Below are 22554 nucleotides of genomic sequence, written 5' to 3' on the forward strand. Positions count from 1 at the left end.
CATTCCCATCTCCCTGTGAGTGCTAAATGAGCAGAGCAACACACCATTGAGAATCCGCTCCTGAACATTACTGTCCAGAAAGAATTTTATAGATTTCCAGTTTTTTAAACAAGACGATCACCAGTTCATGAATCACTGGTTCACAAATTATTTGTTCTCTTTCAACTTTACATAAACCTCTGTTTAACCCACAATAAAGTCTCTTATTTTAAGCTGTCTTAAGCTAGGGCAAAACTTAGGGCACTGTTGTTGGTTCCTGAGACTGCCACAGCATACTTTACATTCTGGCAGCTCTGTCGGCGTCGCTTTACAGCTCCTCCAGAGATCAGCCGGCTCTGCTGAGCGGTTAGTGACTCCGGACATACATGCCATTGCTGTCTGACTCTGTTCTTTCTGGGAAACTTTCTTGAAGTCTGTTTTCCTCTGTATTTCATCATAATCCCAGGAGGGGCAGATTTTTCTTTCTCTATATGAACAGTCACTTTGACTGCAGTCTATACGACCTGGAGCATGCCTGGAGCATGTGCTGCAAGGCTGAGTTGGTCTTACTCTGAGAGAAGTTTACTCTCACCAACATCTAGTATCAGAACTCAAAGTGAGAAAAAGAAAAACTTTCAGGCTTTAAATTTTTATATTGTGTTTATTTTTGTTGTGTTAGGTTTTACTGTGTAAGGAGAAGATAGCCAGTTATTGTGCTGCCTTGAGATAACACCTGGCTGTAGGAGTAGTAGTGTTTGAGACAAAGAAATAACAATCATCCCAAAAGTGAAGGTATAGGTGTTAGTGTAGAGTGCTGTGTATGTATTTATATATTTGGGAGTGTAACAAGGCATATGGTCAAACATCCCGGCCTTGTGCCCACCATACAATACAGTAACTGTATAGCACAGGGATTTATTATCAAGCTGACGTTAAACAGACTTAATGCAGTCTCACAAAACATGGTCCCCAGTGTAACCCTGTGATTGAGCATGTCATCCAACCAGCTCCTTTGAGCAGTTATGGTTAATAACAAGCAGTTATAGTTAATGAAATCCCCACATGAGCAAGCCAGATGGGCCCCAAGAGAAGGACCACTGTTGGCTACAGTGCCTCCAGCCCTTTTGCCATCTTTTCCTTTTCCTCTAATCACATCCTTTCAAGGGTACTGTGCCACACTCACAGGAGTCACCTTTTTCACAAGGGACATTCTTGTCTCCTGCCCTCTCCCCAGACAGGGAAGTAAGTGCGTTAACTTCTCCACTTCTCTTTGTGGCAGCTCAGTGGGTTTGGCTCTGGTTCAGGCTCTGCAATCTCCTTGCAGAGCAGTGACGGTTTTAATCAATGGCAAGCTGACTTTCCTAAACAAAGTACTGTTTCTTCAGAAAGCAAGAGCTTCATAGTGAAAAAGTGAAAATATAAGCAGGTCATATAGTTGTATAGCTTACATAGTGCTGACCCAGCATCCAGGGGGGGTCTGGATAAAAACTGTAATGTTTACACTATTTTTTTAAATCTCTGTCTCTTGACTAATTGCAGACAGCATGAGTCACTTCCTTCTTAACTCATAGAGGCCACTGTATGTCGTATTAAGACCATTATGTTGCTAGGCTATTTCCTCTGTGGGTGAAATGTCAAAATACTGGCTACCTATATAGTCAGCGTTAGGAATCTCTATCAATTACAGACTGATCCCTCTACAGTTGTACTTCTTGAAAAAGTTGATTCAATGAGCCCAGATAAACTCATAAAGGTGCATGAAACTGTGTAACAAATTATATAGTAAACTGGGTATTCCATGTTTCCAGATCGTGAGTCTTAGCCAGACTAAAGTGTGGGAAGTATTGATAGCCAAAACAAAGTACGGTTATTATACTGGTTGAGCTGGTAAAATAAATTATCCCTTATTTAATTTATTCTAAAATTATATAGATAACAGAAGAATAGATATAGAAATAGATATAGAACATAGTTCAAAGAGATAATAGTTTTGCCTGCTTCTATCTGAGCCATTGAATTTTCTTATATGATCCATAAATGTGCAGCAAGAAGGCAATTCAAGCTTACACATTTTAGACTTGGCCTGTCACAGAAGAGGATGAATCACTGTCTGGAGGTTTCTGTTTTTCTCCTTTGGTTGTAAAGCAAGAATAGGATACTGGTTTAGATTAGATGCCTGCCTGCCATCCATCCATCCATCCATCCATCCATCCATCCATCCATCCATCCTATTCTTAAGTATCTGTTTGTTAGAAAAATACTCTGTTAGTTTTGTTGTAAAAAAAAAAAAATCATCATTGAAAGAATAAGAGTATCACTGCAGATTTTTTACAAATATCAGGTTAAATATTATGTTTGAATTTTGTTTGCCTACAGACCGGATGTTATCATAGAGACAAGTTAATTTATAGATGTGATAACAGTACTCATTCATGTACATTTCAGGCAGTCAAATTCGGTCAGTTATATGTCTTGTGTCCATACAGTGAACAAGAAGTAATTCAGAAATCAATTCAGTGCAGTTACTCTGAGAAAGTCCTATTTGCAGATGAAGTGGCTCCTGCCAGCCCCACCCTGGGGGACCTGGTGTTCCTCTTCCTCTGTGGCAGCAGCAATGGCAGTGGTATCCAGCTCTGCTCTCATCTGCCCCTCTTAGCCCTCATGCCTCCCCTCGTTCATCCCTCTGCTACTGTTTTGATCATGAATATTAAGCACAGAGGAGAGGATCACGAACTTGGTCAGGAAAATGTCATTAATAACCTTGACAAGTATGGAGATGGATTGGGAAGGATAAAGGAGAGAGTGGGAGGAAAGGAAGTCGAGACAATAAATAGGCTAGACCTGCTGTTACCGTGTTAATCTCTATAGGGTTATTCAAGGGAATTGCTGTGTTACTTCATACTATACCTAGATCCTTTCCTTATTTCTGCACTATTTCTTCCTTGATATTAACATTGTATTTGTAACATAATGTATATTTATTATAGTTTACAAAAGTAAGAAATCAAAACACAATTTCAAACATATTCAATACAATGGTGGAGGGGAAATACACAACTGAACTCGTTAAGTGATACAATTGCCTGACAATATAAAAGCTTTTAGTCCACTCACTTTTTTAATTGAAGATGATTATGTAATTGCATATCACTTAATGTGACCTCCAGTTTTTGTTCCAAAATAGACCATAGTTTATTATATTAATACTCTATAAGAGGCTTACAGCAGCTATTATTTTTAATAATAGTCTCACTAGTGCCTTCCTGATTCTACAGTATTTCACCTTTGGCTGTTGTATTGTTTGGTTCACTACATTGTTTTGAGAAATATAATCATGATGCATACAAAAAAATCTGTTTGAGGAGGATTTATAAAGGGGATCTGAGTTTAAGGGAGATTATATTTCCATTTGCTCTACATAAATTGTGTCTTTTATCTGTGGGGGTGGGGACTGAATACCCTGTCAGAAAGAATTGCATATATATAAGAACTGGTTGCTGTGATGCTAATAAATAATCAATCACATTAATTTACAAGAGGTAAATATTACAATTTTAATAACTTTGATGTCAGAGCATGTACTGCAGGAGTCCTCCTAAATGAGCAGTTCCTTTTGCTCTGAAGTGGGTTATCTGCAAAAGATAGGTGTGATTGCTGGTGATGGAAATGCAACCAGGCTTTCCAGAATAGGAGCCCAGTGTAAATAATCTGCTACCATAAACACTTATGCATGTTGTTGACAGCTGCTCAGTCATAATTTGCAGAGTTACTGGTGGTTATTAAAAAAAATATATATATATTGAAATTCCAAATAGTAAAAAGAAAAACTGTGGATAAATCTTAATCCTTTAAAAAAACATTGTGGTTCTTTGTTTTTTTAATAAGTGTCCAGTTTACCAACCAACAGCTCACCTGAAAGGAAGTTTTATGTTGGAAACAAAAGACTGTTGCGTTTGCGGTAAGGAAGAGACACCCCTGAGGAGTCCCAACAGACCTGCCTTTGGGGAAACTCTCAGCAGTTGATGATAGAGCTCTATTGAACAGAGGAGTTTGGCAGCTGATTAATTCTAATTAGATTTTTTCTGGGTTCAGTTCCCTGCGAGCAAGTTGATGGTGTTCCCCCCAAAAGCAAACTGGAGAGCAGCAGCAGCCTGGTTGCTGTGTGGTCTGTCTCCCTCCTAGGATAAGCTGCTGGCCTCCTTTTGTGTGTCTTCCCAGCCCTGCTCACCTAACTGACAACAGGAGTCTTCCTACCAGAGGGAGGGTTTCTTAGGAAAGAGGGTTTTAAAAGATCAGGTTGGCAAGCTCTGCAGGCGTTGTGCTTGGCCTTGTGTTCAGCAGGTTTTCTGCTTGGAGCTTATTTCCTCCCACAGTTTCAGCAGCACAGAAGCCTTTTAATGGCAGCTCCCAGTGCCATGGCAGTGGGAAGCATGGACTGGCAGCATTGTGGTATGGCAAAGGCCTTTGGCTGACTGGCTTCCACCACCATTTCCCCTCTATGCCCTGTGTTTTGCTAAGAGGTGACTTCTTTGACGTGTTCTGAGCATGTCGTGGGAAGAGCTCCATGGGAGAAAACTAGGAAAAACCCAATAGCTGCAAGATTCTTACACTGTGTGTCATCTCCACCACGTGTTTGCAATTGTGCAAACATAATCAGTCTGGCAGATTACCAAATATGCCGTGCCTGCAAGGAAATAGGCATCTCTTTGACCTATGACTGTATCTGTGTGCAGTGTTCAGTGTATTTAGTTAGAGATCAGTCATGGATTTGTCACAGTTCCTCATCATGGAGCAATCTCCTTTTCACTTGTGGTGTCATCCAAGGAGACATGCCTGTGCTTCTCCTCTTCTCATCATAGTTGTGTCCACTGGTGGGCAAAGCAGCGAGCCAAGAACCTGCCACTTGATACCCCCTCCCTGCCAGCCATGGGTGGGCATGGTGGCAGCTCAGGGAGAGGAGCCATCACTTCCACAGCGTCTCTTCCCATCACAGTGAAGCTGGCACAGATGAGCTGGGTGGCATGCAGAGTTCCCCCACCACTTGCTTCCAGCACGTCCTCTGTGCTGCCCACATGACTGGAACAGAAATCATGCCACGTACAAAACTGAAAACTTTTCATACTGCAATTTGTTCTTTCCTACCCCCGAGGCCTTTGTTAGCTAACAAGATGCTAGTCTTTGAGGGGAGAGACAATGGTGTGTGGTTCAGCTCGTGCTGTGGAGGCGTGCTAGAAATGGTGCAACAGCTGAGTCACCCCGTGACCCCCAGCCCCCCTCCTTAATTTTATTATTCTGGTTCAGTGATATTTATTTTGCTGTAAATGCCCAATTTCCTATACAGTACATGTGTTTTAGAAAGGAACTAGTAAACTAAAATTATATGTTATGCAGAAATTCTTTGGTCTGCAAACATAGATAACCCGTATTTGCCTTTCAGCCTTCATGAGCTTAGACATTCAGTGACAACCAGCAATAATATTTTTAGCCGCTGGCATTCTCTTCAGCTTCAGGCTAACTCACTAACTTGATCAAGAGATGCTCCTTAAATGAACTGACACCATGTGCAGTAAATTATGTGTTAAGGAAAAGAAAACGGATAAAAGAGAGCTCTGGGGTGAATCTGTGGTATCACTACATTGGAACTGATTGCAGCTGAGAATTTGTCATTGCTGAAGTTTACATTATATTTAGAGAGGAAAGGGGTGGTATATGTTGTCCAGTTCATCTCAGTTTTACAGTACCATTTTAGACACCAAACCTGATTAAGCTTGTTTAGAGGACATACTCACTGCTGGCCTTCTGTACATATCCTGTGCATGCAAGGGATCCCACTAAACAACTGTCTAAAGGGGGTGCAAGGAAGGCTGATACCCAACAGAAAAATAAAATTTCATATATGATAAGCAGTAAATACTGCTCTGTCTTAGTCATATGAACTGGTTTGGCTGAGTTGTCCTCCCCCAAGTTGATTAAGTTTAATACTTCTGTGTGAACACTCAGAGTTTCCATTAAATATGTCTGTATGTCTGATCCCAGGCTGAAACTCTGATATTCCAAAAATAGTTTAATAAATTGAAATTCCAAGATGTATCATCATAAGCCTGTCACTTGAGTATCAAATCTGCCACATTATGTAAAAAATATTGGTTATATAATGGGATTTTTATCAGTCGAGTGACATAAATGCAAATATTAGAGCATTATTAGGAAACCAACCTCTCTCTGACTTTGGATCTGTTATGCTGGAAGTCAGAGAAAAAGTAGATTATATATATATGAGGATTTAGGTGCTGTAGCTTCAGAGGTGTCTGACAACTCTGAGTTACTTCGGGGGTTTTCTTCCAGATAAATGTAAATACATTTTAAATGGCACTGAGGAAAGAAACTGGAGTGTGAAAAGAACTTTGAGCAACTCCAAGGTTTCCTTTGTGATACCCGAACTGAAGCCATTGCTGCTGGTGGGGTCAGAGATGTCCCAAAACCCAGTACTTCTTACCTCTTGAAATAGGTGGAGAGAGAGCTGGGGAGCTATAGTCTGTCTGTCTGCTGGAAAGCAGATAAAGGTCCTGAGCTAGCAGAAACTGGGACTCACTAGCGGGAGGACATATGGAACAGCAGCAGGGATTTCCTGTAGGCAGGCAATGTTCATACATGCATCACAGCCAGTTGTCACCAGTGATCAGATAACAGTGCCAAGCCCTGGAGAATGAATGGGCAGCAACTGCTCAGGGAGCAAAGGCATTGTGTGGAAATCCACACTGTTGGGGAGCAGAAGCTTTGGAGTATGGGAGCATGTAAAGAGTGGTGTTGTGAGTTACCTGAAAAAGAAAGGAATTAAGTATGCTATACATAGAATTAAGTGCATCGTTTTATAACTGATAAGCTGATTTTGCAGTTTGCACAACTTCTTGAAAACCCTAAGTAGGGTACTGTCTGAAATTGCACAGCCTGATATTACTGATGGAGAACCATCTCTCCCCGTGGACTTTCAAATTAGGAGAGCATCACTTTTACTAAGAACAGGCAGTTTGTATGGTGGAGGATTTAGTAAGTGAATTAGATGAGTCTTCTGCCTTTTCAGCCTGAGGTAAAAGTAGACTGAAAAAAAATAGAGGCAAGGTCAACTTCGCAAGTTAATATAAGTGAAATAAATATTTTAATTTCACATATTTTCTAGGTTAGTTGAAGTGGAGCAGACTGTAAAAGGCTGATGTGCTCTTTAGTGTTTCTAGTTCAAAGAGGCAGTTTTCCCAGTAGCACTGGTATCCCCCCAGTTGGCTCTGTCACAGCACCTCGAGCATTCGGCACACTTTAGAAAATTAAATCTCACAGTGCTCTGCTGAGCAGGTAACTACTGTCCTCCTCTTATGGATGGAAAATTGGCATATTCAGTAAAGGAGTAGAAGCTGGAAGGAAGGAAACTAGTGGGAAGAGAACACTGAATGTGCTTCCCAGGTAATTCTCAATATCACACATCTGTGTCCTGAGATGCGGAACTACCTGCCTGTAAAGAAGTGGATCACATGTCCAAAGTAACAATGAAAGCTGTAGCACAGACTGGTCAGGCTTCTGATACCTCCTGTACCTAGGCTTTAACTAGAAATCAGTTCCCCCCAAAATCTATAGATTCAGGTAACGAGAGAAAGGACGACCCTGTTCTGCAAGCAAGGCTGTGCATGTGGGCTTCCTACATCAGTGTGAAGTTCCTCTGCTGCCTTCACAGAAGCCACAGGGCTCCAGGGCTTCTGAGCCTGCATAGTCCCAGCTGAGCTTTCACCTTTCCCTGACAGTGAGCTACCTCAGTGCTACTAAAGTGCACACTGACAAAATGCTTAGTTTAAAACATGGCATGAAAGTGCTATTAATGTGTTGCTGGATTTTTCCCCTTGTATGGGATATGAAAAGGAAAAAGAAAAAAAAAGATTTTTTTTGCCCTGTAAGATTAAACAATCATCATGGTTTTAAGGGCTTAATCTGCTGGCATGCAGACTGCTGGCTGATAAGTCTCAGAGTCTGAGTGTAATTGGATGCAGCATCGGATTCAGTTGTGTGGGCTTTCCAGGGGCTTTTTGTTTGTTTGTTCATTTTTAACACACTGCAGAGTTGAAGTGATCTGTCTCTGGAAATGCCTTTTGGGGTGAAGCTGTAATGCTGTGTCCCCCCAGCTGGTATTTGGGCAGCACCTGGTTGGAGACCACCGCTCGGGGAGGGCAGCGGGGGAGGCTGCTCAGTGTATGAATTCGTGCTATTGTTCGAGAGACACATCTGCCTTAAGAAATCGCACGGCACAGGCCGTTACTTATTCAGATGCAGAAGCTCCTTCCGTCCCCCAAGACGGCCCATTCAAGTCACATGCCAGAGGTCTCTGCAGAATGGGCTGCAGCTGCTTCAAATCTGCTGTCTAACATCAGAAGCAGTTGGACAAACTGTACTGTGCTGACTACAGTCAGGCTCCCTGGCGCCAAGGAAGACAGGGAAAAGATTTGGGATCCCAGCGCTATGTTCTCAGAGGATCTGTGGCTGGAAAATGAGAAAAACTGTGCTGTTGTTCACAAGTCGAAACGAGGAAGGAAGCGCCAAGAGCTCCTGGCCGTGGCCCTGGGGGTGAAGGTGGGAGTAAAGGGGGCACTTTTGTGGCAACCTCTGAAACTCTTTGCCTATTCACAGATCACCTCCTTGGTCAGAAGAGCAGCCTTAACTCAAAATGACAACCACTTCAACTATGAAAAAGCACACAATTTTAAGGTAAGCATGCCTTCCTATCATTTTCAGTTAAAAAGTTCTGTTGAGATGCCTCACATTTTGGTTTTTTGCTGTGATGAGTTTTGCACGCACCTATTTATACTAGCTCTAAGAAAAGTGTTCAAAAAATGCATTTTTCTTTTTATTTTAAGTTCTCTTAACTGCATTCTTAGTATGCTTTATATAGGGACTTAATCCAAATAATAGTTTTGCTGCTCACTGTACTACTTGACCGGCAATTTAGTTCTTTTCCCAGATTTGGGTTTCTTTTTTATTCAGAAACAAAGTACTTCATGTTGATTGTCTTTATCTTAAGTGTGTATGTACTTTTCATTAAGAAAAAGGCCCCTTTTCAAAATCTAGCTATTGTCAGAAACCAGTAGCATTTTATCAAAAAGCATTTTGGACCATTTCTATTTTCAGAAGTTGAGGGGGCTTGGGTGCTCCTAACAGTGAAGCAAAACACAGTGGTGGGTATTGTCTCCCAGCTTTTGTTCCACCACCATATACTAAGGAAATGCTCTCAGAGTCTCACTGAGCTATATGATGTGAGCTTGTGTTTGCTTGTCAAACTAAAACAAATCTCTGGACAAACACAGGGATGTTTAAATGGATCATCTTTCTGCTGTCTTATACATACAAAATCAGATTCTTAGGGATTTTTTCCCCAACGGCTGTCTCTGGCAGACTGCAGCAGGGAAGTGACTCAGCTTTGGAAACAGACCTTCCAGGCAGCTTGTATTAAAATGTTTTGCCAAAAGGACTGTGATGGTTTCAGAGTGTGCCAGCCAGTTACCGTATCTAATGCTGTCAAATTGCGGTTTGATGCTTATCGGGATAAGCATCGAGAATAAGAGGCAGTAACAAGACAAGAAAGGAATGTATCTCAGCTTTGAAACCTCAGTTTAGTTAAAGCTCCTTGAGGATGCTGATCTGGGTCACTGTCAGAATAGTTCCACTCATTAGCAAAACAAGAATTTTCTGATATTCATCTAGAGCCTGTCAAAAATGGAGAAACAGTGATTAAAATTATTTCAGTTAGCAAAAAGAGTTTCACTTCTTATTTTTCTACATATTCTGCTGTGCAGACATGGCTCTCCTCTGCAGTACTTCTGCTGTAGTTGGCAAATCAATAATTTAATATTAGTGGGCAAGGCGAATCATAGCATCCCTTTTCTCATTCCCCTTCCTTGACCCAAGCTACAGAAAAGTCAATATTTATCTCTCTGATCGGCACTGAAGGAAATAGGGGAAATACTCTGTGTTTTCTTGCTTGATTAAGCCAGCTTTAATTCTTTCTGGGTTTTGCCCTCATTATCATTTTAATATCAAAACTATTTTAGTTTAACTAGAAAGTATTTTCTCATGACTGAGACTTTTTTCCACTTTGACCCACGCATTCTTTCCTCTTCAAAATTTCCCTTGTTTTGGCTTTGATTTATAACTGGACATGTGCCCAGTTAACTTTGCATTTGCACAATCTAACTGTTGTACGGTCTCTGTTCCTTTCTGTTTCAAGAGAGTCATAGTTTAGATGGAAAATCACATGATTAAAATAGAAATGTATTCAAAGGCTTGACAGCAGCCTAGTAAGGGCAATAACAAACCTTAGGGAACAAGCATTTTTAAAATAATTGCCCAGAAAGGTCAATCAAAAGTGTTACATTTGCTTAATGAACAAATATGTTCACTATGCAAATACAGTTAGTTTTCCAAAGGAATATATTAGAGCATGTCTAGTTGTTGAACAAAAAATGTGAATAGTATATTCAGAATAGAGTATTTAGATTTAAAACATGTCTAAATTCAAGGCTAATATCTTTTATATATTCCATATTCATTGCATAAAAGAGTTAAGAAATTATTTAGAAAAGAATAGCTTTATGGGTCTTGGGGCAAAATTCTTAAGGGCTTTTGCCAACACTCAAGCTATAATGGTATAGGATTTATCTGAAGGACAGTGCTATTTTGCAGACATTCAAAAAGTTGTCTTCCCCATTTTTAGGTGAATACTGACGTGTATTGTATCATTCATCTCAGTTCCTAGAGATAAAGGTTACATGTCAGACTGTCCCTCATAATCTTGTCATAGGCAATTCTTCATGAACAAACACTCTTTAGCTCTTGTCCTTTAGCCGTGAAGAATCTTAAAAATGAAGGGCACATTTTTAGTGAAGTTGATGAGATTCTTGTAGATCTTACAGCAAAGATCTTCCCTACTGGAAGAGCGAAGGAATAAAAGGAAGAACCGATTAAAGGCACAAATTCAGTGCAATGATGGCTCTCCCTCCATCCTTGCCAAACTAATACAAAAATTGTAAAGTGGTGTTGAAGTTTGAGCATGGGGGCACCAGGTTATGCCCTTCTGAGTATCCATGCTTTCTCATTCAACCTCTTCCAAATTTCAAGACACTCACAGCAAATGACCAAAAAAAGATTTAGTATCCAGGCTGATTTGTTAAGCTGGGTTCATCCTGAGCACACCACGTAGTCACATGGATTTAGGTTTGGAGCTGGCGTCTGTCTGGCGGGAGAACTTTGCATAAGCCAGTGTAGACATACCGTAATTCAGGAAAGAGAATAAATCTCTGAAGTCCTGTTTAGAAAAACACAGAGGTATTTCTCTAGCTATGTGGGTATCAGCCTAACTGGATCACAAAGTCCTCATGAGTTAGGATCCAGGAGGCTCTTTCAGATGAGCTTTACCTGCCAACTTCAGTGGGGTCCCAGCTGGTGGTGAAGTCAACCTTCTGCCTGAGGGCAGCAGCATGGAGTTTGGGGATGCTCCACGCTCTTTGTTCTATGCTGGGAATTCGTGAGAGGGCTTCTGTGCTACTTTAAGTGAGCGAATACAGCAGAATAATGTGCATTTTCTACAATGCTGTGCCTGTTTGTCACTATAGAATGGGCAAATCCCATTTGCAGGCAGGCTAGTAGAGCAAAGGCAGCTGATTACAGACAAGTCAGATCTGCTGGGAGAGAGGAGGCTCTGGGATAAATTTCCCCTTGTGTTAAGCACTGCAGATAATACTGCTTCTGGGAGACAAAGGGTTTGGGGAAACATTTTTTACATACATCATGAAAATTATGTGTATTCATTTAAACAGAAATAACAGCAGAGTTAGCTTTTCTTCCCTGCAAATGGCTCAGGTTCAGCAGGAGTCCACAGAGTGCAAATGTGCCTGTATTCAGGCGAAAGTCTGTAAAAAAATCTTCTCTGGAGGCAAATAGAAAAGTCTTCAAACCCAACCACATAAACAACAAAATTTTCTCAGAAACAACACTATATAATGCCAATAAAAAACATGTGTTTCAATTCAAGGCAATTTTTTCGTCCGTTTCTGCCATATCGCTTAAGGTATAACTTTGTTTTGCCACCGTACTAGCACTCCTTAAATTTGGTCTCAGTTTTTCCCTCTGTGAAGACAACTCAGACACAAACTAGAAGGCAATATGGTAGCACCCACTGGGGGAATGCCACCACTTAAAAAAAAAGAGCACCAGATGGGTGAAGGGGCAAAAGTGAGAGTACAGAAAGGAAACAAGAAGAGACATGCAATGTAGTGTCGTGTGAGACTGACCAGCAGAGAAGAGACATGGACATAAGAAACAACTTTTTATTGAAAGAGGCTGAAAGATGGAACAAGAAAATTTCAGTGTATCATCTGAAACATCATGATTTTAGCTTATTTGGAGAAATAGTTCCATGTAAATTCTTTTAAAAATTGGAATTATGTGTCAACTCTAGCTCAAGCAGCCCAAGCCTATGTTTTCTGTGCACAGAGAGGTCTCCTGAGATGGCAGGATGGGGTTGGGACCAGCAATAAATAACTCTTGATCATATTTCAAAAAAATCTAAGCCCAGTCCATTCATAATGATGCAACTACAAAGGATGGGGCAAAACCTAAAACCGCATCTCAAAAACCTAAGACGTGCTGTTATGTCTCACTGTTTAAAAGAGAAATAAGGCCAATCTTGCAGGCAAAATTCCCATTTAGCATTCAAAAGTGTACCTAAGAACAGAATTCCTCCATTATTTCTTTAAAATTAATGTCAAGCCATAAGAGACTTACTTCAAAACTGCATCTTAAGAGACTTTTTGCACCTTCATCTAGAAACTTTTGAAAATCTCCCTTTTTTTCAGTTAGTTTCAACTTGGCCAGAAACCACCAAGCTTTTCACAGGGTATTTCAGCTGGAGACTTGCCATTTGAGCTAAAATGCAGATCCGTGAAAAATTGAAGTGAATGAATAAAGAGAACTCAACCTTTGAGGGCCACCAAGCTGAACGGAACAAGGGAAGGGCGCGCTGTCAGCACTTCTGAAATGGAGCCCTCAGCCAGCATTGATGACTTTCCAGTTAATGACAGGAGAGATCAAGGAATAATCAGCTACCATTTTCAAAATAAGCCACAGCAAAATCAGCTGAAATAAGCTTTATGTAAAGTGTGCAAGTAGGCCCCAAATATCCTAGCAACTGCAATGGACTTTATATATGAAATGGTGTGTTTTTAGAAGTCCTGACTGAGCTTTTACAGCCCTTCTCACAAGGTTAGCTTTTGTAAACTGCTGCAAAGCAGAAGACACAGTTAGCTGTCTTCCCACAGCAGATGATTTTCACCCACAATTAAGTGCAGGTGCAGACCTACTAATTATGTGGCTTTCAGTCTAAAAATGGTAAAGATGCAGGCATAATTAGTAGTATCTGTAGTTTGGTATCCACTGAAGGTCACACAGTGCATGTGACTGAAACTCAGGTCACCAGATGATGTTATGTACAGCTGTTTACCACCACAAAAAGCCATGTCTGAAATTCATGCTACCCACTCTGCAAAATAAAAATGAAATAAGAAAGTAGTATATGGCTATATTTATTAATATATCTATCTCAAACTTTGTTGCAAAGTCTTGCTTCACAGATATACACATTTTTCTGAGAGGTAAAATACCACTTCAAAAGATAATCATGACCAGTCAGACATTCCAGTTTTGACCTTTCACTGCCAAAAGGGAGGAAGAATTACTATTGCTTCAAGTTTATTCACACAATCATTTGACTGAGTAGTTGGTCAGAAGCCATTTGTAGTCAGGCTCATGTTTTTATCTCAAAATCAAAAAGAGATAAAAACATCTGTATTAAAATCGCAATATTTCATCTTCCTGGACTCAAGAGTACAGGCTTGTGTAAGTGTGATTCTGCACACAAATGGAGCAAAAACGTTAGCAAGCCAAATGCTTGGCCTAAAACTTCACAGTTTATCTGAAAAGGGTAATGACCATTTTTTTACTCTATGGAAAGCAGAGAGCATCTTTCCCCATCCCAGGGGGTGGAAGTGGCCTTTCAGCCATTCACCCAGTGGGTAAACAAGAGCAAAGAGAAATAAAAGGACGCGTTAGCAGCCAGAGTGTGCATGATTTATGTTTTGTTAGGCTCAATTAAGTCTCTGGCTAGAACTAGCTCATATTGTGTCCATTCACATGGGCATGGACCCACTATTTACTCTTTGTTTCAATGAAAATGAAATGCTTACTTTACCAGAACACACATCTTAAATAAAAAGGTCTTCCGCTATAGCCTTTAGAAAAGCAGTGTTGGAAGCAGCGGTGGTGTGCAAAACCCGGCTGTGGGTTCTGTCAGCACACAGGTCATTTTATTCCTCCTTACTTACTCACGTGTGGACTGTAGCAAAATGAACTTTGGTCTGCTGAAAAAGAGTCTACTGACATCTTTTCCCTATGTGAGTTCAATTTACTTACTCGAGTGAGGAAGGGTGTCGTTTGCTTTTATCTACAGTTCCTTGGATTATTAGTTTTACTTTTTTAATCCTGGCTTCCTCACCTCCCCTATAGTAAGAATGTCAGCTAGCAAAAATGATTTGTTTTCAGTGTCATACACAGCCCAGTTCTCTTTAATGTTAAGCCTATTGAAAGATAAACTGCAAGATCAAAGCAAATTTCTGTTCCCATGGTTTATTTCCTCTAGACTTTGGAAGGATGTGGGCACTGTATGCTAAAGATTTACTCCTACTGAGTCTTCTGTTGTTTATCCATTTCAGTTGTTCCATCTGTCAGACCATCTGCCTCCCAATGACCCCATTTCTTTCTCCCACTCCCATTTGTATTACAGGTCCATACATTTCGAGGTCCGCACTGGTGTGAATACTGCGCCAACTTCATGTGGGGTCTCATCGCTCAGGGAGTGAGATGTTCAGGTAGCCCTTCAGCATTTTCTGTCATTCTCTTGAACTGCTCAGACATCTGTCCCATCCCAGCTTGCACTCCCTGCAGGAATGGGGGCCAGGATTTCTGTACAGAACAAGGCAAGAAATCCTCCTGCAAAAGTTAGAACATTTTCATTTGCCTCATTAGCTCGTTTAGAAATGAAGCCATAAGGCCTTGGTTGCTGAGAGTGACATCCTTTTGGTAGTACCTTGGTTCTGTCTGTGCCTCGGTGTATACTTTAAAACTTGTTCTATGGTTAAGTTATCCCTTAATGTTTTTATGTCTTAAGAAAAAAGCACTGTAAATGGCAAATCCAGGCAGCAATTAGGCTTCATAACTCATCTTTTTGCAACCAATTGCTGATAAGTGCCCTTGTCTGAAAAAAAGACTGCCACCTGTTTCCCATAAAAAACCATGCATTGCTGCAAGCCTGAAGTATCCCACCTCAAGATAAAACCAAAAAATACCACCTTCATTTTCCAAGGGGGATTAGTTTTCTGGTGCCTCTATAGCTGTATTGGCATTTTAATAGTGCCTTAATTATTTTAAATTTGTTTGTTCTTTTGTGGGAAAAATGATCTTGGAAAAATTCAATAATCATCATATCATGAGCTTTTGTAGTAGCAGTAGTGTATTGGTGTAGTGCAAATGGGTTTTCATATCTTCTTTCTCCACATCTAGAATCGCTTCCAAAAGTTGTTTGTCTTACCTCTGTCTTACCTCTCCTTGCCTGACCTCCAGGCATTCCTGATCTCCGACTGGCACCAAACACATCCAACCCTGACATCTGCCTTCCATCAATGGAGGAGGTGGTTTTTACCTAAAATTTAGACTGCAGTTTGAAGGATCAAAATACCTTTCTCAAATGCACTTTTAATAAGGGCAGTCTCAGCTACTGCTATATCTTGTCTGCCTGTAGATGAATAAGGGTAACACAAAGAATATGAGAAGGACATTAAAAAGGAGGAGTAGTAGTTTGCTTCTCAAGCTGTTTGATCTTAAACACGAGTGTGCAAAACCTGGCCTCACTAATGCATAACACTGTATTTGTTCACATACATAAAGTATTAAACTTATGAAAAGGCTTGTTTATTTAGCATGAAACATAATACACTTCCTCATTAAATCAAGAACATTTAAGTAGACAGACACATTTGGATTTAACTTCACATGCTTGGAGAACAGTACTGAAAACAATGCAGGGAGGATCCTAACTACAGCACTCACATTTGTTTAGATTTCACAGAACAACAATGTATTATGCAGTAATAACTTTATGGAGAAACCCCAAAAAACCCACCGAGTTCCATTAAATGTTGAGGTTTTGTATATGTTTGTTGAGGTGTTTGTATATGATTTTGCTTGATTAATATTTTATAGAGTTTAATACTGAAACGTGCTGCAAGTAATAGGGTCATGTTTACATTTTTAACAGATTAATGTTAAGTTAATTCAAAGGGTACCATCAGTGATGGGCATGACTGGGAAGGCATTAAAACAGGAATCAGAGTTGTGTGAAATAATACAGCTCACGATGGTGGTGTTTACTGAGGCTTATAAATTCATTTGGCTGAATATTTGAGTTTATTAGAAAAATTCAATTTGTGGAGATGAAAAAGTGATGTGTAAGTTAATAGAAACCCACCCGTGCAACTGAGAGTAGGATTTGACTCTGGAGTAAGACAACAAGAGCTATTTGTAAAATGAGTCACTTTTTTACATCATGCCTTTCACAGCATTTTATATGCCTAAACTGACCTACAGACTAAACACAGGGGAGACTTTAGTCACCAGTGAAGTGATGAGCCAGAGATGAGGAGTCTGCTGATGTGGCAGAGAGAGCCAAAATGTGACACTGCAGGAATGTGGAAGGCAGAGTGAGGCATGCTAGCTCAAGGCACTGTCCCAGTTTGAGGGTTCAGGTGAATCTTAGGTTCTTCAACCGTGACCAGTGTTAAGCCTCATGACAACCAGCAGAAGACAGTCATTACTGTGCCAGTTTTATTTAAGGCTAATCTAAAATACCCAGAAGTTAAGCCTCACATGTTCAAATGCAACACCTTGAGCTATGTGTCCAGTAATGAACCGATCCAGACTGCATCAGCAGTCACCTACAGCTCAGAGGGATGTGAGGGACATCCAGAGTCTTTATACCTTTTTAACAACTCTGCTGGAGTTCACTTCTCCCACTGTAAGATTTTTACACATTTCCATGCTCATCTTTCTCATTTGCATCGTATTTATTTTATCTTTGCTGACTGATGGGAAAGTTGGGCCCCTTGCTTAACGTAGACCAAGGAAATAAATTGTCAGGGAAGGCCCATCAGCATCATTATTAATTAATTAACCTGGCTAACTTTGCTTACAGACTGTGGGTTGAACGTACATAAGCAGTGCTCCAAATACGTGCCCAACGACTGTCAACCAGACCTCAAGAGGATAAAACGAGTCTACTGCTGTGATCTCACCACACTCGTGAAAGCCCACAATACCCAGAGGCCCATGGTTGTGGATTCATGCATTCGGGAGATTGAAGCAAGAGGTTTGTATGCTTAGGAAAGCAGCAGACGCAGTGAAATGAAGATGACTTGAATTACCTGCTAAGCTCAAACAGGGTAGTATGCTCATGCACACTGAGGACAGGATGAGAGAAGGGTTTTTTTAGTGCAGGTGATACATTGCTTTACATTAGCTAGTAAAATTAAATCATGGCATTCCTTAATGCATTTTCCTGAAATGCTTTCTGAAACATGTCAAAACATGTATAATGTTTCACTTCTGAAAGGGGTGAACTTTAAAGTGAACTTTAAGTTCATATTTATGTGTCTTTTTTCATTACTTTATTTTAACATACCTGGGGACACGTCCAATTTTAGAGTAATCAGTTTAAATCAAATCTGTTCTTAATAACCTTTACAGACATTGTGGGCAAGAGAACACAAGTGACTGAAAGTGACTCAGACAAGTGAGGTCACAGGCTGTGGTGTTTTGTGGTAGGACACTAACTGCTCACGGTTTCACATGATGCTCAGTTACTGACTGATGGATCCCGTGGCACAGGCAGCATGTCACAGGCAAAATGCAAGCTTGTGACAGGTTTTTGGTAAACAGACCTGTGCCAGATTGAAGGAAAAACATTTCCCCTCCAATGATCATGTATCCCCTCTGTAATAATCATGCATTTTTGCTTTGGATAGCAAATGTGTATGTTTAATGTGCTGCCCAATAAGCCAAATTTTCCTGTTAGTCTCAGCTTCAGCACAGGAATCTCATAATGTGGAATTCATAGCATCCCAGTAATCTGCATAGCAACACACTGATACTAGCCACAGGGATTTCTAAGCCACGCATCATCTGCTGAATTGAATCAAAGACTTACTAGTAAATCCTCTGCACTGCTCCGTAAAGCTCTACCAGGATTATATCATCATTGCAGGGACAAATAAAAAGAATAATATAGACTAAGATAGAAGAGCTTTACTCCAATGATATAGCAGGAAGCTACATTGCATTTGAGATCTAATCACTTACTGGTACATATATTGATTAAGATAAAATCTGTTGCCTGTTCTCAGTTTTTTCAATATCTTTGTATTTTTTCTTTAATTGCTACAGATCTATGAAAGATTCTGATTTTGTTCTTAAGAAAACAAACTTATAAGTAGGAACTTATAAGTAGGTTAACAAGGTGCACAGTTACAATAAGGGATTCTAGGATTAAAATAAATAATGTGTGTGAACTCAGCATGCTATGCTGGGCTGCCCTGCATTTCATGTTGGCATGGAGCAATGTGGGGAGAGCTGTGCGAGTGAGCAGATTGCTTGTGTGAAAGAACTGTAGAAGGGATGTACTGATGGTGAGAACTGTATCCATTGCATCTTTCAGTTTTGTATAAGTAAAAGCTGACAGCAAAATAGGGAAGAAATGTGCTCACAGGAAAGGCAGTCTTTTACTTGAATCACTATTTATCATTAAGCAACTGGTAAAAGGAAGGGAGACCTCTACAGCTTTATTAATTATAGCCAAATCCAGGAAAATCTCCTACATAAAAGGAATAAATCGTAATAATATCACATGCCTCACCATTAGCAAATTGCAGTATTTTCCTCTAACATAATCAAATCAACCATGTACCTAACAAAATCAGAAAGTAAAAATTCTAAAATTCTTTAATCCTTTTAAGAAACAATTTAACATCATCTTGATCTTCCCTTAAATGCTCTGGAGTTTCACATTGCAAATAATATTTTGCTACACTTAGTAGGTTCGTTGTTCTTGCTTTACTGTTTTTAAGCCTAAATATTTGTTGGTTACTGAAGCTAAGTTAAACAAGAATTTTTTGTTTCAGGTTTGAAGTCCGAGGGCCTCTATAGAGTCTCAGGCTTCACTGAGCACATTGAAGATGTGAAAATGGCCTTTGATCGAGGTACAACATTTTTTAATTCTGTACAGTTTTAATCTAAACTTTCAGTTCTAGGACCTTTCAGTTCTTACGGGGGTTATATAGGTACCATGGTAATGAAACTGGCATATAAACAGAAGTAGAGAAAGCAATCTGTCTTTTCTAAGTCCTTAAATTGATCTGCAGTCCTTTTCATAAGAAGAAACATGTTTCATAGTTGGAAGGAATAATTAAACGCTAAGAATTGATGAGTAGAAGGCTAAGCAGGTGACTGGATGATTGCTCAGCCTAGCAGTACAGCCTCAGCCCCTAGTTGAAGTACGAGCCTAGATGGTGCCAGGGAAAAGTTCTTAGTCATGTCTTTGATAGACTCAATGCTTTACAATATGATAATCTATTTATGAGTTTAAGGACCAGGAACTCCAACTGGGAAGTCATTCTGCATGTAGCCTTGTAGGAAACATTGCACCACTGTGCATGGGATTCCATCCGTGCAACAGACGTGAGGAGCATTGAGGAGATTGGTTGTACAGCATATTGAAAAATTAATTTTTAAAACACTGCCTGATTACCATCCTCATAGCCCTTCTGAATTGATTGAGCTGATTATGTTGGTTCTGGTTGCGCACACGATCTTTGCACACAGGACTAATTTAAAGTGGTTATGTAAGCGAGTGCAGGGTTAGAGCCTTCATCAATGGAAAACACCTTTTCAAGTACATTTAAGAAGTTACATGAATATTCTTCTCCTTTCCCATAAATAGTGTTTTCCTTCCTACTTAATTTTTTCCGGTGTTACCTCTGCCATAATAGGGAATAGGATCAGGCATAGTCCAGTGGTCACAAGCCCCTGGGGGACAAGGCGGGGCCAGGTTAAGCCAGAAAGTCATCCTGTGGGTCAGGGTTGCAACCAGAAGGGTGCATGGCCACACACCAGCATGGCCGTGATGCAGCTGGAGACGGCTGGGATGTCACTCAGGCAGGGACTGAGGGCCCTGGCGGCCTGTGGGAAGGAGGTCTGAGGGCTCCAGGGGAGGCTGCACAGGCCAGCAAGGTCTGTGGGTGCCACGTCGTACTGCGCCTGAACAGTTTGTGCTTGGAGGCAGTTTATCATACAGATATCACTGTAAAGAAAGTCCAACTAGCAATTTCTAAATTGACTGTTTTCATGCTGAAATATCCTTAAAATATAATACATATTTTAAAATATGTTTCGGGCTGTAGTTGTGAACCTATGCACATATGGACATAGGTCAGGCATTATTTGGGCAAGAGAGATGCACAATGATATGACTGCTATCATAGGAAGGTAATGTTGCAGATGTGCCACAGGAATCAATGCTGCTGAGAGGATCATGGTCGACACAAGTCCCTGAGGGTAGATCTGGCCTGGCAAACCCTTTTGTTCTGTGTGTTATTTCTCCTCTAAGTGTACCAAGCTGAATGAAACCCAGAAGGAGAGGCACAGGTTGTAGAATTGGAAGAAAGTAGATTTAAATTTATGTCTGAGCATGACTTCAGCACTGCTGCAGCTGTAGTTCCTTTGCAAATGCTTTGAACCACTGGAGCCACTTCAGTTTATCGCCTATTTATTGCCTATATTCACAGCATAATTGATGGCAATACACACTTGAATTAGATCCACAGCAAGGAAGAAAGTGTGATTTACTGGCAAAGGCAGCAGCATCTAGAAACAGGAAGAGTAAGGTTACTAGCAGTTTTGGATTTCCAAAGGAAAAAAAGCATGGATAAACATGGAAGCAGAGAAAGCAAGAACAGAGTTTGTATACAAAGGCTGTGGGGAAGACCATTGGGCATAAATTCAGAAGGAGGAGAAAAGGCTAACAAAGGAAAGAGAGTGTGTTGCCATGAATAAAAAAAAAAGCATAAATAAAAGCAGCAGAACAATTAACAAAACCTTGTTATGAGAAATATAGGACTACAGAATTGCGGAGACCAGAAGCTGAGAACTTTCAAAACTTTCCAGGTTTGAAAATGTTTTCTCCCTGAACTGAGATGGAAGGGCAGGAGGAGTTGAGATTTTTTGCAGGAAGGGATTTAAAGAAAAACAAAAACAGGTTTTTTTGTTCTGACTTGTGGGCTGTGCAGCTAGAAGGTGGTTGTCAGCTGGCAGAAGTTTGAATTGGCAAGATACTTCCAACATGACAGCTCAGGGCTAGCTTCCCTGTCAGATTAAAGTTTACAGAGGCAGGGACACCACCCTCTCTTTTGCATCCCAGCCCCATAGGTAGGAACATTGCTTTTCTGCTGCCCTGTTACCCCTGCTTAGCACTAGAAGCTAGAGCAGCATGGAGCGAACCATCTGAGGATGAGGAATATCCCAGTTTTCACCTGGAATATACCAGGTGACAGAGCTGGAAGAAAAAGGACCTGAGAGCCAGGTGGCAGGTCTTGCCTCCAACACTACCTGGAAGTTTTCTGTTCAAATTTAATTTTCTGCCCAGAATGTGAAGTTTGTGGGAGTTTTACAGAATTCATATTTCCACGTTCACTACAGGAAATTAACTTTTTTTTAAAAAAGTTAAAAAAAAAAATAAAAAGAGAAAATTTGTGTGTGAAATATAAAGTGGAAAATTCCTGATCAGTTCTGGTTAATAGAAAGGTGTTGCAGCAGAAACAGCTTTATCTGTGGTCACATCACTATCTCAGATATCTCTGGGGCACACTGCATAGCAGAAGGTAAATGTGTTTTAAAATAGCTTGAGATAGTCAAAGGAGATGCTTATAGCGAAACCAGAGAAGAGAACTCTTTAGTCTTGACACAGTACTAGAGGATGTACACTGGCCAGGAATAAAGTTTGTCTGACAATTGAAAGACCATTTTTTAACCATCTGAAAGGAAGTCTTTGAAACAACCTTCTTGTAAGAGCAGGGATAAAAAACCTTAACTAGTTTTGGAAGTGGAAGTTGCAGGGTTTACCAGAAGGGTTATATGGCATGGTGCCTGCAGTAGCAGAACACTGCACTGGGTCATTACAGAAGTCACTCCCTGCCCATCATTTCTGAGTCAGCCCCCCGACTCGCTAAAATGCCAGTACTTTTGCATCTCCAGAAATACAGCTTTTAATAAATGGCGTTGAAAATAGAGAGGCCATTTTAATGCACAGGATGCATCCTTGAAATAATGCCATCAAGCTTTTTAGTTCCCATGCTCTTCATCAAGCCACAGGGGCCAGAGGACAATATG

The 22554-nt window shown here is 40.5% G+C and overlaps 1 protein-coding gene across 1 annotated transcript in view; it reads left to right on the top strand.

Annotated features, from left to right (window-relative positions):
* CHN2 (chimerin 2) overlaps nucleotides 1-22554 on the top strand; it is a 162141-nt gene that overhangs the window by 129634 nt on the left and 9953 nt on the right. The window contains exons 7-10 of the mRNA XM_027639212.1: nucleotides 8647-8724; nucleotides 14849-14933; nucleotides 17312-17485; nucleotides 19293-19370. Coding sequence (XP_027495013.1) covers nucleotides 8647-8724; nucleotides 14849-14933; nucleotides 17312-17485; nucleotides 19293-19370 — 415 coding nt within the window. The remainder of the gene's footprint in view (nucleotides 1-8646; nucleotides 8725-14848; nucleotides 14934-17311; nucleotides 17486-19292; nucleotides 19371-22554) is intronic.

This window comes from Corapipo altera, unplaced genomic scaffold, assembly GCF_003945725.1.
Source record: "Corapipo altera isolate COAL_440 unplaced genomic scaffold, ASM394572v1 44, whole genome shotgun sequence".
Classification (NCBI taxonomy): domain Eukaryota; kingdom Metazoa; phylum Chordata; class Aves; order Passeriformes; family Pipridae; genus Corapipo; species Corapipo altera.